Genomic DNA, 15,250 nt, shown 5'->3' on the forward strand with positions numbered 1-15,250 from the left:
AAGCTGTCACTCTCGCATTTAATGCACTCAACTAACCCCCCTGGCCGCATTAATGGAGAGGTAACCCCTTGGCAGGATAACGTTGGTCAGAGTGAGCCACTTGAGTATCGATAAAGCTTCTGATGGGATGGACGACCAGAGAAAAAGGCGAATAGACAATCAACAGATGGAAGCAAAAGATAGGAAGATTAAAACTATAAAAGAAGAGCTAGTAAAGCAAATGGGGGGGGGGGAAAGAAAGGCCTCCTCGGCCACAGGCCGAGGAGCATTCCTCATTTGTAAGAAAACACTTAGCCATTTAAAAAGAAGTTTGGGCATGGTGATCAACGGCCAGCACCTAAGCCTGTCAGCCCACTCTCTATAAATGTATTGTTTGGGCTCGTTGGGCTGAAAACCCAACACTCAATTCAGATCGAGTCCTTACAATTGGCGCCGTCTGTGGGAAGGATTAGGGTGCTGGCCGGTGCACCAGGTAAACGTTCCAAGTTATAATTATTTGTTTTACAGTAGATTGAGTAAGATAAGGTTCTAAGTTCTAAGTGTTTGTTTACGGTAGATTGAAAAAGATAACGTTCCAAGTTATAATTATTTGTTTTACAGTAGATTGAGTAAGATAAGTTCTAATTCTAAGTGTTGTTTTACGGTAGATTGAAAAAGATAAGTTCTAAGTCTAAGTGTTTGTTTTACGGTAGATTGAAAAAGATAACGTTCCAAGTTATAAGTATTTGTTTCACAGCAGATTGAATAAGATAAGAGTTCTAAATTTTAAGTTTATTGTAAAAAAAAAAAAAAAAAAAAAAAAAAAAAAAAAAAAACAACAACGAAAGAGAAAAACAAAAGATCTTGATATTATTAATTCAAACGTAGAAAAATTACATATTACAATCAGAGGCTCAGGTAGGCCTGTGTTACAAGTAAATTTACAAGCTAATAGCCACCTGCTATTCCTAGCTATTCCTACAATCAGAGGCCCAGGTGAAGCCGCCCCAAGGAGAACTAGCCGGAGGGAAGTGTCAACTCGTGCTTTTATTTGGCACCAAGAGAATGGGAGAGCTTGACACAAGGTGGAGGAGGTGAAGGACAATCATGCCCTCAGGCCCCAACCACTCCCTCCTCGGCTGGGCAGAGCTGGAACAAAGAGAGGAGCAGACGCAGGGGCTCGGGGGACCCTCCCCGTGATGTTCCCTCGATTCTCTCCATTCCGCTCGAGTGTTGGCCATTGGAGACGGCAACACTCGAGCACCGCCCATGAGGTGAATTCATGCGCCTTCCTCGTCGGGGGTGTGCTCCGAGGAAAGACGTGAGGTTCTTTAACAACACCCCTCTGGGATACCTCGAAGGCACCATCAGGATTACGCCTAGACTCTGCCGCACCGAAAGCCCAGTGGGGCTGCGGCCATACCGTTCTTTTCAGTCCCGGCAACAATTCCGCGGGGTTGTTAAAAGGGCATGTGAAGTTGGAAGGAGATGTTTTGCTCTGGTTGCGTTGAGAGTTCATGGGTTGTGGGTAACCATCTACTTACTTTATATAGGGATGGAAGTTTGGTGAGAATTAATTCATGCAGAATTCGAGAAGGGTATTATCAGCTGGATCAGTAATGAAGTCCCCAATTTCCAAGGAGGCCACGGACGGTTGGACTCGTGTCAATTTACGAGGGCATTAATGAAGGCGCGTTTCGTGCACCGGAGCGTCAAGCGCGGAATACGAACAGGCAAAGGGCGCTTCATAAATGAAAAAGATGGGCCTCGAGTTAGAGATGAGATCAATGCCACGTGTAAAGATCCTAATCTGACGTAAAGAGTAATCATCTCCAATAAAGCGATCTGAGGGCAAATCCCTAATTACAAAAAAAATTGAAGTGGTAGACAGAGCAAGTATTGCATGGTCCTCGGACCCAAACCTATGGTAAAACTACACACACCGATTATATTCAATATTTATAGAAAAGAATTGAAGTGGTAGACAGACCAAGGTATTGCATGGTCCTCGGACCCAAACCTATGGAAAACTACACACACCATTATATTCAATATTTACAGAAAAAAATTGAAGTGGTAGACAGAGCCAAGGTATTGCATGGTCCTCGGACCCAAACCTATGGTAAAACTACACACACCGATTATATTCAATATTTATAGAAAAGAATTGAAGTGGTAGACAGACTCAAGGTATTGCATGGTCCTCGGACCCAAACCTATGGTAAAACTACGCACACCATTATGTCTCATACAGAAAAAATTGAAGTGGTAGACGAACCAATATTGCATGGTCCCTTTACTAGCTCTTCTTTTATAGTTTTAATCTTCCTATCTTTTGCTTCCATCTGTTGATTGTCTATTCGCCTTTTTCTCTGGTCGTCCATCCCATCAGAAGCTTTATCGATACTCAAGTGGCTCACTCTGACCAACGTTATCCTGCCAAGGGGTTACCTCTCCATTAATGCGGCCAGGGGGGTTAGTTGAGTGCATTAAATGTGAGAGTGACAGCTTACCTTGGGGTTAGCCACTACCCGAAATCACTCTTGTCAGGCCGAGGACAAGGTGTCCTCGGCGTGGATTCAAGAGAATAGGCTTCCCCCCTTTCTCCTCAGAAATAGCTTGCGCTCCTCGGCATGGGCCTTGGGCCTGCTATATGAAGGACTGAGGCTATCAGGCCCACGGACCCCACAATTGGTTTACACTTTCTGATTTACACTATTTTACATAATATCAACCCTTTTATATTAGGGTCTCTTTGGATACTTTTTATTATTGAAAACTAAAAATACTGTAGCAAAATAATTTTTAAATGTGTGAATAGTGCTGTGAGACCCAAATTTATATTGAAATCTGTGTTTGGATGACTTTTGTGGGTTTGTGAACAGCGCCATAGGACTCACATTTTTTAGCAAAACGCACAAACGCAGACGTGGTATCATTTCAGTGCAATCCAAACACTTACTAAGTGTCTATAAATCATTGTACAGTGGTGGTAGACACTGAACAACCAACCAACCAACCAACTAGGTAGGAGATTGACAAGAGAATGAAGAGGAATCAGTCATATTTTGAAGCCATGCGGACCCGTAAAGAAAGAAAGTGATAAGTAACTTGGTAAAGTCAATAATTCTCACTTGTAATTGCTAGTCTTCTGTTCTTCCACTCTTTTGTTGAAACTTACTATACTGGTAGACTCCTTTGTTGCAGTGATAAAGACAAGAAAAGGTTGGTGAGTATTAGTTAGCTCAACCAACTGGTAAAGTCCTTTGTCCAATCTTTCATTGTAACATATGAAAGCAAATCAATTAAATAGAAGTCATTTGTCCAAGAGGAAATTTCTTTTTTTGTCATATTTTTTTCAAGACATAATAGTATAAAGCCAACATGAAGAGATCATTTTTCCTTTTCAACCATCTAAGAATTCACATTGGGATTACTAAAACTCCAAAAAAAAAAAAAAAAAAAACACATTTTAGCAAACCAAACATCAAAAAAGCCTCTACGTCTCATACGCTAAAGCTAAAAAAATTTGGCAGCTGCTACTTTCATCTCCTATATTGCGCTACTACTAAAAATCACCGAGAAGCTGAGATCTCAGCGAAATATGGAATCCCAAATCAAAATATGGAAATCCACTGTTTTAGTTGTGGCTATGTGGCTGGGTTTGTTTGGGTTATATACTTACGGTTGTGTGAAGGGTTTTTGTAGTGATCGTGCGTATTGGGTCTTGGTTGTGATTTTTTTTTTTTTTTTTTTAAAGATTATTTTGCAGTAGTTGTGGCTGGTGGTGGTGATTGCTAACTGCTATGGGTTTATGTGGTGATTGTTTTATCTATACTACTATTTAAAAGGTTTTTCCTGTTTTGATTCCTCATTTTTTTAGTTCAAAAATGCCCTTACACCCTTATATTTAAATAGAGACAAAACTAAAAGAATAATCCAGTAAAAATGTAACTCTAACTCCCACTAAAACATTGCCTAAAATATAGAATCACTTTTCTGTTAATTTTCAAATTCTTTTATCCACTTATAAATTAGATTCTCAAAATAAAAATTATCCGCACGGGCGAGTGATAAGGCTAGTATTACTTTATTGGGTTGTTTATATTATTTTAATATATTGTATGCTAAAATAGAAGATGAGAAGTAGAATATATTATTAAGTGAGGTGTCACATAGATAATACAATTTTTCGAAGTGCTAAATACCAAATTTTTTAGCTCACCGGATATGAATGCTCTGAAACTTAAAATATTTTAAACCTTTTTGGTGTCCATAAATTGAAGAGAATTTAATTGGAAATAAATGGTAATATCAACAAATCAAGTTGATATATACTACACTCGACTTTAAAGCTCAAAATCTGATGTTCTTCATCAACAAACATATTTTCCCTAAAAACTTCGTCTGCAGTCACAATAAGCCAGCCTCAAAGAGATTCCTCCGTCTCAGAGTCTCATCTACAAGCTTGAAAGTCTTCTTCACAAGCTTCTGATCAAGGGCAGTGGTTCTATAGATCTTAAAGACCCGGTCTACACGATCTGGAGCAGTACTCTGAAAATACAACTCCTCAAATTTTTTCTTCACAAACCTGAATGCATATAGATCAATGGTCAACATTCTATGCTGCAAGTATACCAAGTCTGAAGGTTCAAAACACTCCAGGAGTGTCAGTGAGAAGAAGTGTCAAACTCTAGAAAGAGAATAGGTGAGGGAAACTCAAAGAGTCAGGAGTCATTCTTGGCTACTACTAGAATTTGAACACTAATACTTGAGCATCTTTTATTGAAACATATTAAGTACCCCATAACTAGGATTGTTATGAAAAGGGTGAAATGGTGAAGCTTTTAGTAGCCAAAAGCTGTCTTAATATTCTTTCTTTTAATCAATGCAAAAAGAAAAGAAAGCTGCAAATGCTTACTCATATGCATGTTCAATCTCTTGTTTTCCCGTTGAAACTGGCTGGTAATCCTTGAACCATTCACATACATTTAGTGGCACCTACAGAATGTAGAAATTCAAAACCCATACCAATGCCATGTTTTCACTAATTAATAATTGTGCACCATTCTACTAACTCTTACTTTTAGAACCTTCTTCTCAAAGATATCAAACTTGTTAAGAAACAGCATGAAGGATGTTTTCTGCATCCAAAAAGTTTAGGGACACAAAAGGCATGAGTTACAAAAGAAATCTTAACCGTCTAGATATAAGACTCATAAAATTTATATCTAGAGAGAGAGAGAGAGATGTTGGAAAAGAACTCTTCACTAAATATATAAACGAATACGTTCATTACATATCTGTGCATGTGTGTGTTTGCTGATACATTGCAAAAGAGGCATAAAAAGAAAACCTCGAAGCAAGGTTGCTTCAGGACCCAGTCAAAGAGTTCCTTAGTCTCCATCATTCTGTTCTTGTTTTCATCCTCAAAGAGTGTTTGGTCATACCTGAAATGCAAATGTCAGTTTCAAGCCTTCCTCAGCTTTACACATTTCAATATTGTAATGTGCAATTGTGCCAGAGTCTAACTGATAAATTATCTGAGCCCTTTTTCAGGTTCTCTTTTGCTACTCCAACTAATGGAACACCAGATACGGCATAACTTTGCTACTGGAAATTACTGCCTCCATGGCAGTTATTATGAGAATGTAGTTATGATATAATCATAAGATTCAATTACATATTTTTTTTCCAAATAGATTATCAGAACATTTAGGAGGCAGTAGCAGATGATGCTCTAAAGCCCCTAGCAGGATTATTTTGGAACTTAATTAACATAAATTATTACAATGAATATAGAAATTAATCACACAGCAAACTTCATCCCTCCCCAAGATAGAGAGAGAGAGAGAGAGAGAGAGAGAGAGAGAAGTAAAGAAATGTTTTTGCCAAATCTGGGCGAGCTCTTCTGAATTAGAGTCAAAGAGAGTCTGCCCAATATATGGTCAAATATTTCTAACAAAATTGTTAAAATTAATAGTTAATTAGAGAGCCTCAAGTGTCATCATGCTACATGCACATGATGCTAAGAAATTATAACAATGAACTTACTCGCTAATGGCAACACAAAAGATAACAGCTGTGACACCTTCAAAGAGATGGATCCATTTCCTCCTTTCATTTCTCTGTCCTCCAACATCGAAGAGTCTATATACTTCTCCGCTTTTCTTATTTTCTCCAACAGGGCTGCCCAAATCATTGCCAACATTTAGTCATTTTTGTATTGTTTAACAAAGTAATTGAGTAAACATGAGTTCTGGACATTCATGCTTTTAAAACACATATGAGTTGCATTTTTTTCCTAGGGAAATTCAAGCTGCCATTGGGTCAAACCTAAGCTCACCCCCCCTTTAAGGGGAGGGAGGTGGGAGCAGAAGTCACCACTAGGCCAAGAAGCCTTTGGCTATAGATATAAGTTGCTTTACAAACATAACATGAACTATGATTGTTGTTTGGATGGCTGTGGCAAGACGAGGAAGATTAAGATAAGTAGAAATAATAAAGTTATATGCAATAGAAAACAGATGAGAGTCAAGTAAAATGACTGATCATTCACAGCATAAAATTAGAAAGCAGTATAAGGAAAAGAGTTAATAAATCAATTTGATAAGGAATGAAATGTAGAAGGTAGGCTAACACTAATCTGTGGATAGAGTTCTATGCCAAGAATGGATTATATGCAATCAGTCTCCCAGGTAGTAGAATCAGGCCAAAAAGGCTTTGTTGAGATGAGTTGTTTCTTATTGAGGATTGGAGTTGAGTATATGTTGTAATGTGGCCAGAAATAATCATCTCACCATATCGTAATTGGAAGTTTTGAATGGAGAAGTTACATATAGATACGACGTTAGATTCTAATGTAGCGCATACTCAAATACAAGTTAATAAGCTTATCCACTATTGCAAGTCTCCTAGTTAACCAATTACACAAGGAATCCTCTCAAGTTATTACTAATAGCACCATCAGGCGAGCATGAGCAGAAGAAGACATGAGTTAGCAGCAGCACTTGCAGCATGACTGCATTTAGGTAAGTAACATAGAGTATGACTTCAAAAAGAATAGAATGGAGGAAAAAACATGTGTCCAAACCTAACTAATTTGTTGAGGATAGATAGCCAAACCCAAAATTTTGGGACCAAGGCTTTGTTTTTATTGTTTGTACTTGAAGCATGACTGCATTTAAAAAATAAAAAAAATAAAAAAATTCAAATTAACATAACACTATCAAATTTGCAGTTGCCGACTTTGGGAAGAGAAGGACAGAGCAGTGAAGCAGTGTGGCAGTTTTTTTTTTTTTTTTTTTTTTTTTTTTTTTTTTTTTTTTATTTTTTTTGGGGGGTGGTGTGTGGTGTGGGGGGAAGATGAGAAATACCACATTACTAATAACAGAAGGTCATCTTACACTTAACCAGATATTCACCTGAACTGGATCTCTACAACTCCGGTTGTACGAACTCTTGCATAGAGAACATCTTCCTGCAATACCAAAATACACTATGAAACTTGTTCAACATAGACTCTCCACTACAGCCTATAGTTACATAGAGAAGCTAATATGCAACATACATGAGATCTGCATCCAAAGTATGTGGGAACAGGTTATGGTAGAAGATAAATACGCACTCACTATGTTGGAATATGAATATCCCAATGATAGAAGCTAATCAGTTTTTCCATGTGAAAATAAAGAAAAACAGAACAAAAGCATGAATGCCAAAAACAGCCCATTGAAGCTTACTTTTTTTTCATTTTCTTTTTTGGGGGGATAGTGGGGTTAATACTCAATAACAGTAGATGAATTAATAAGCAACCCATATTAAGAATATGAAGACCACCTGACCATTCGGTCACTGATCTGTAGAACTTACATAATTAATCTTTAATATTAAAATGTAAGCAGTGTAGATTATACAAATATGAAGTGGCAACAACATATAATATCTATAGATCATGAAACTGCAGAAGGTTAAGCAGTATTTTTTTAGGATAGTTTTGGGGAAAAAGACACGTACAAGTACTCACAATACTCTAAAACACCCCTTTAACAAAGCTCAGCAGCAATTCTCCACAACAGCATGTTCAGATAAATTTTGGTAAAAGCTTTTTCAAAAACATTTAAGACTATAGCAACTGACTTAGAACATCTAGTAGAATTAAATCCAGAAACTTTCTTCCATAATGGTATAAGTACACTAAAAATATACCCAAGAGGTCGCGTGACTCATTAAAACAGTTCTGTGACTAAAACTACAATGGATTGTCTCTTTAGTTGCCACATAATAGGTTGGAGCAAGATAGCTCCAAACCTGTTTGAAGCCAAACTTTAAAAAAAAAAAAAGAAATATTCCCTCCATTCCATTTCTCTAGTCCACTTCCCATTTTGGGATGTCCCAAATCATTATCCACTTTGAAGAGTCATGGAGCACAATTTTATTAACTTTCTTGATATTCACTTTATTTTGTCAAAAAAGTTGAAACCTTTTGTCCTTTTGCCATTTTATGAGTTTAAATCAAAGAGGGTAATGTTGGAACTCATATCTTCTTATTATGAGCCCAAACAATGAATTCAATAAGTTATATAAACAAAATAGAACGGAGGGAGTATTATGGATATTAGATACCTTTGTTGGAACATAATTCGGATCAGCCAATCTTTGTAAATTTTCCATGAAATAATTAGCACAATCTGGAACTTGGAGTTCATTACCACGAGTATATGTTTCCTACATTTATGGAGAAAAATAAATATTTAGCATGCTTCATGTACAATTGGAAAGGGAAATGCCAAGAGCTTTGTAGCTCAACTAACACCTCCTGATGTTTCCCATGGAGGCATCCAAGGTTGAAATCCCCCTATCCCCAACTATTGATGTATCAAAAAAAAAAAAAAAGTAAACAATAATGAAAAATGACTGAAAACTTAAGGAATACTAGACAAAAGATGAGTGCTGAAGAACTAAACATGGTAGAGCAATCAACATATGTCCTTTATGAGAAGTAAAAGCTACCTGAATTGCAGCATCTTTCCATAGAGTCTCAATGTCCTGTGCAAGCTCTTTATTGAGACATGGATAATCCAGTCTACCACCGATTTCTGATAGTTTCTCTCCAATATCCTGACACAGAAAGTAAGTTTTACTGAATTGAAAAAGAGCCTAATATTTTAAACACAAGATTGAGCACTAAAGAGGTTGTCACAAGAAAAGCAATTTAGGTAGTATAATGTTTGCCTTATAGAAATAATCATGTCCTATAAGACTTTCTAACCAGATTTTTTAAAATAAGCTTTTGTCACTAAACCAAAAGAGCAAACGACACAATGGCAATGTAATAGAAAGTCAAACTATGAATTCAAACCTTATTTTCACTTGATAAAACATACTTCGAGGAATCTGTGTCACTCTGAGCCAACTCCTTTGATCCATCATGCAATATCTGTTCAATAACATTCAGCATACAATGAATATAAGGATTAAAATTGATCTTTTCCCATTTATATAACGGTTAAGACTCATCTCAGCACAAGAAAATTGTAGTTTTTACTATAAACAGCTGGCACTAGATGCTCTTGTAACATGCAGAAAGGGAAATAACCAACACACCCTTTCAATTATTGCGTACTTTTATAGTCTGATACACATTGGCATGGATGACTGAAATGTAGCTCCTTAGCTCTGCTTCATCAAAGCCAGTTTGAAATAAAAGCTTTATCTGCACACAGATCATTATATAAATATTAGCATCTCCAGTAAACATTAGGATACACTTTGAAAGAGGAACTTGTGCAATATCTTGCCTGCTTAAAAATTGTGGACTTCCCAGACTCTCCAGCACCTTAAAAAGATTGATCACATTGTAAATATCAACCAAGAAGTAAAACAATTAAAAAAACCAAATGCTTGTTAATGCTTAAGCCCCTAATTAAGGAAATAAAACTAGAGGTTAAGTTTTTATGCATATAAAGCAAGAAGCTTATATATTTATTTCACAGCTAGTCCCAAGCTGGGAAAAAAAAAAAAAAAAGAGGGTTGCAGTAGGTTGATGGCTAGAATAAAATCTAGTCACTCTATTATAATAAGCAATAAGCTTAAACTCTAGGCATTTTAGTGTAGGGAACAAAAAAAAAAGAGGAAGAAAGGTAGGCCCTAGAAATCAATAGAGGTAAATAATAAATCAATAAATATCCTCCATCAACTTATCAAAAAAAAATAAATATCTTTGATCAACAAATTGATGAAGAGATTAGCTCCTACATGCTGAAGGAAGGAAATAACCAAGAAGTAACAAAAACCAGAAACTAGCCAAGCAATAGGAAAATCGTATACATTATCTCATTTGTATTTTCCCTCTTCCTGTAAGTCAAAGTATAGTAATTACTGAACAATGTAATGAGCCATCTAGTCACAACAGCACTTCTATGAACTCTATTTGTGTCAAAGAACCCCAGTCAAATAGCAATCATCAAATAATGCCCCCAGTAACAGAAAGAAACTTTATGAGACAGCCATTGAATCGAATTATGCATGGAATAAAAATGAATGGCAAAAGACATTACACGTTAAGGTCCTAATACCTTGTAATCACAGAATGTAGGATTCTCCTTTGAAATAGTCAAACAATTTATTGCAAGAGGATGGCATCAGCAAGGTAATTACTTCCCCCAGTCTCACAATGAAGAAATTTTTTTAAATGGCACGACTATTAACAAAAAGGTAAAATATAGTAATCGCCTAGAGACTTGTGGCTTAGTTGCACCTTCCTAGCTCTTCCCATGAGAGAACCTAGGTTCAAATCTCCTCACCGCACTTGTTGTAAGCAAAAAGAAAGGGTAAAATATAGTGATTTTCCTAAAATGACCTTTACTTTATATTAGAGGTGGCACAACTTCTGATAAGAATCTTTTTTTAAGGTGAGGGTAATATAGGAAATTCAAGAAGAATGAACTTTCCAGTTTTTTTGAAAGGTTTCATATATTTTGTGATAACCCAAAAAGGAAAAGCTATCATCAATTTTGAAACAGAGACAGTACTTCTTACACATAAAACTTCAAATAGTATCTGCAGGTTATACATTTTCATAGAAGGCATGCGATACTCGACAAAATCATTTTTGTTTCTTTCTCTATCTAATTTTTGTAAAGCACCACCAAAGACACCATGCATGATGCCCCTGTGCAGTCATCAATCATTAAAATTCAAGTTTTCAATCCCAACAAGCTTCAACTAGCAAGCTTATGATTTTAGCAGATGCAAATTAATTTAGGCAATGAGAGTTTTCATGTGTACCAAGTAATAGAAGTTTCTGGATATGCTTTTCAGCTTTTGCTTCTTGCTCAATTCTCCTTCCGATTTCTGCATCCTGAAAATCATGCTATCAATCAAAATGAAGCAAATAGACCACATAAAGTTGATCTACCAACAATTTACACAAGTGCATAACGTAGAATGTATTTTACCAAGCATAACTCACATGTGCATTCTCTTCAGTATCTGCTCCATTGTAATGACGGTTTCTGCTGCAGAGTAAGCCCATAGTTTCAACTACAATAGACAGCATAGAAGATGCACCAGTCAAGCTTGGCAAGAAGTCAAATGAGTCTTCTAGTCTTCTTCAATTCCCTAATGATATGCATTCACTCATTATCTGTCCAAGTTGACCCAATCAAAAAACTAGATTCGTCAGGGACAAATAAAGATGAGCTACATCTCCCAACTCCCCCCCCCCCCCCAAAAAGAAACAAAAAAAAAAAAAAAAAAGATCTTTGGAAATCAGTACTACTTGAGGAAATAGTTAAATCAAACAACTTGTATATATTTTTATCCAACTTGTGACAAGATTGCAAAAGTGAGATTACAGCACATGGGATGAATCACCAAACACATAGTCAAGCTTCATAACATGGATTGAACAATCCAAAAAAAGAAAAACAATTTAGATGCGGAACTTAGTTCCAACCGAAATCGGCGCATGAAAGTGATACACTTGATTTATTGCAGTTAATTGATAATTTCAGCAGTGTCTTAGCCAAATAACACAATCCCTTAGTCAAGCATTCGTAGCTTTTACACACAGAGAACTTCAAACCAGAGTGACCATACATAGTCATATGACATAACCAAGGGCCCCAGATTATATCCAATATGTTGTTAATCCAATTTAAGCTCTCCACATAATTATTGTAAGCCAAACCACAACGTTGAGGAACACTTACACTAGTATTTTTAAGACCTTCCATGCTTTCCAAACAACCAACCAAAATTTTCAATGAATCAAACTCCCGAATCCAAAGAACAATAACAAATTACCATGAAACACTACCAATTAAGACAACATAGATAGGCACCACTACAACCAAAAGATTATAAATTTAAAACAAATTGGTTCACTTAGCATAAGAAAATGAACTTTCTTCTAGTCCACATAGTCAAAATCAAATTCACAAGAAACACAGTCCCAAATGCTATAACCCCATATACAATCAAACCCAGAAATCTTTTTTCATTTGCTCAAAAAAACAAAAACAAAAAAACATGTACAACCTCTTGATCTACTATATTTTAGCATCGATTTAGTGAGCAAAACAAGAAGCAAAGAAAGATCTAAATTTGGGTAAGTGGGTAAATGCAAAACAAAACAAGAGGCTCATATTACCTGAACTGTGGAGAGAAATGGCGCTAGATTTGGTGGATTCAGTGAGAGTGAAGAAACTAAAAGGAAAGCAATTTCCTTTTGTTCTTTCTTTCTTTAACAAGTAAGTATTTTAATACAAATATAAGTATGTATGTGTAAACAAAATGGATATAATATTTAGTTGAGTATTAGTAATAAGAATAATAATATTGTTATGTATTGTTGAGAGTTGTGTGGTGTTCAAGAATAGGGGGGCAGCTAAAATTTGGAAGGAGGGAAAGGGAAGAAGAGAGGAGAAGAGAGAGTACGAAACAGCGCCGAAAGCTGCAAAATGCCTTCTTTTCTCTTCTCTTCTTTTGTCTTCTCCTTCTCTCTCTCTCTCTTTTATTTAGTATTCGGTCAAAGTTTCAAAAGACAGTCCCTCAGATCAAAAAAGAAACTATATTTAATTTAACTAGTCGTTTCTTGGGAAAATACAATCACACTTATACACTGTGACTTCAATATTCTACGAAAAGGTTCATTAATTATTATATTTTTTTTAGAAGATAAAGGTTCATTGATTAATAGAAGGGTCCTGTTAAAAGGGTGTTTTTTCACTTTTTGTACTTAAAGTGGTAAATAGTTTTAATTTGAAATTATCAAAATTTGTTGTGAAAATATTCTTGGAAGAACATTTTTTTTTGCCATCAAGTTATTTGTTAATGAACTATTTATAAAAACTTTTTTTATCTTATTTTTATAAGAAATATAAAAAATTGTCAAAAAAAACCGTTACTTTTTTCTTTTTCAATAAAAAATTTCTAAAAACATTTAATAAACTAATGTTTTTTAGGACATTTATTAACTTTTGAGAAATATTATGTCTACAATATTTTCATAACAAATTAAATCATAAATGACAGGTTTTTTTTTTTTTTTTGATAGGAAAACTGCAAATACTTTTATTAAACTTGGAATGCAACAATAACATTATGGTGAAGAGCTTGTTCTAAGAAATAAGGATTCTCTTCAACCCAAACAGAAAAATCAAGGTTGCCACAAGTATGCTTTGCTAGTAAATGAGCTAGCCTATTGCCATGCCTACTAATATGAGAAAACTCCACAGAGCGGAACTCATGAGATAATGACAGTGCATTGTACACCACTACAGCTACCGAGGTTGGAGGAGGTGAGACTTCCTTAAGGGCGTTCACTAACACCAACCAATGAGTCACCTTCAAGCTCTATATTGTGGATGACCAGATCCTTTGCAAACTGGAGGCCAAACTCAAAAGCCTTCGCCTTTGTTTCCATAGCTCCCAGAGGCACCATGATCTTCTTACTACACGCTCCAACCACCCTACCTTCATTGTCTCTAATCAACACTCCCACCCCAGCGGTCTTTTGTGCAGCAAACACTACACCATCCACATTAATCTTGTAACACCCCTGCTGCAGTGGACGCCATTTTGGTTGCTCCTTGATTTGGGCTACATTTGGTTTCTCACAGCAGACCTAAATGACAGGTTGTTACGGGTTGTTATTGGTAGGACAAAAAGTAATTTTAGTAATAAATTCAAATTAGAACTAATAATAATTAGTTACTTATAATTTGTTATGAAAATATTGTGAACATAACACTTTTTTAAACTTTTCTCAAGTAAACTGGTAAAATAAATAAATAAATAAATATCTTACCATGCATGTCACTTAAGGGAAGGTATCTCCTAAAAGTTTGAGACCCACTAAGTGTTAGTGAGACAGAGGGCGCATAGGGCTAACATATGAAAAATTTTCTAGGACTCGAGGGATGGACTAGTTGTCCGGAGGAGACTGGTTAATTAGAAAATCTATGACACAATTTCAACATGATTCTATGTGATTGACCATGAATACTGGAGAAAATTGAGGGTGCATCAAAATCGACCACTTTAATTAATTGCAGTAAAAATTGCAGTAAATAATGCGGTTAGAACAATGGTGGTTAAAGGCTGTGGCAATAACATAATATAAGTATGCGTTGGCTCAAACATAAAATTTCAGTGCTGAGGTTTGCCATCTATGAATTGGCTGTCCTACTTTGTTTTAACTTTAAAGTTTAAAGCTTAATCCGTTGTATTAGACTAATGGAGTTGTATTAGACTAATGGTGTTGTTTTGTTTAAAATTTCATGTTCAAAGCTATTAGTTGTGTAAGAATTGGGACATGGTGGGTCGGCTATTAAGTATGAACACAATAATCATATATAGGCATGTGTGTCATGTGTGACAATTTTGGTTATGAACGAGAAACTAGTCAACGCGTAGTGTGGGATTTTGACCATTTATAGTCCTAGACAGTCCGGCACTTCTACTTTATTATAGGTTGGTTAATGGGTGTGTATTAAGTGCCTCCTTTTTTTTTTTTTTTTTTTTTTTTTTTTTTTTGGCCATTTCCAAGGAAAACAGGAGGAAAGGGTGGATGATAGATAGGTATTAGTGTGAGCCCAAGATCCACTAAAAAAATAAGATATGTTTTACATTGATTAGTTAAAAATCTTGTTATATGGTGGTTCCAGCTAGCTCAATTAATAAAGTCTCATATGGTTGAATAAGAGATCTAGAGTTCAATTTCTGTGTACACCAAAAATCGATTGATATCTTAGTCTGACGATAA

At 35.8% G+C, this 15,250-nt stretch overlaps 1 protein-coding gene across 3 annotated transcripts; it reads right to left on the bottom strand.

The window, feature by feature from the left end:
• Positions 1 to 4,114: 4,114 nt before the first annotated feature.
• LOC112026242 (guanine nucleotide-binding protein alpha-1 subunit) lies at positions 4,115 to 13,017 on the bottom strand. Of its 3 annotated transcripts, none has more exons than XM_024058928.2 (14): positions 12,635 to 13,015; positions 11,453 to 11,626; positions 11,269 to 11,341; positions 9,780 to 9,817; positions 9,605 to 9,694; positions 9,341 to 9,418; positions 8,992 to 9,099; positions 8,605 to 8,706; positions 7,404 to 7,459; positions 6,034 to 6,168; positions 5,336 to 5,429; positions 5,064 to 5,123; positions 4,901 to 4,980; positions 4,115 to 4,570 (listed from the first exon to the last, which is right to left on the bottom strand). In XM_024058928.2, exons 2-14 carry the CDS (start codon positions 11,537 to 11,539, stop codon positions 4,393 to 4,395), a joined length of 1,179 nt encoding a protein of 392 aa, XP_023914696.1. In that variant the 5' UTR covers positions 11,540 to 11,626; positions 12,635 to 13,015; the 3' UTR covers positions 4,115 to 4,392. The 3 variants fall into 3 exon arrangements, with proteins under 3 accessions (XP_023914696.1, XP_065622197.1, XP_023914697.1); XM_065766125.1 differs by having other exon boundaries at positions 11,453 to 11,652; XM_024058929.2 differs by lacking the exon at positions 8,605 to 8,706 and having other exon boundaries at positions 12,635 to 13,017.
• Positions 13,018 to 15,250: the final 2,233 nt, after the last annotated feature.

Source organism: Quercus suber, unplaced genomic scaffold (genome assembly GCF_002906115.3).
Source record: "Quercus suber isolate HL8 unplaced genomic scaffold, Cork oak 2.0 scaffold_683, whole genome shotgun sequence".
NCBI classification, from domain to species: domain Eukaryota; kingdom Viridiplantae; phylum Streptophyta; class Magnoliopsida; order Fagales; family Fagaceae; genus Quercus; species Quercus suber.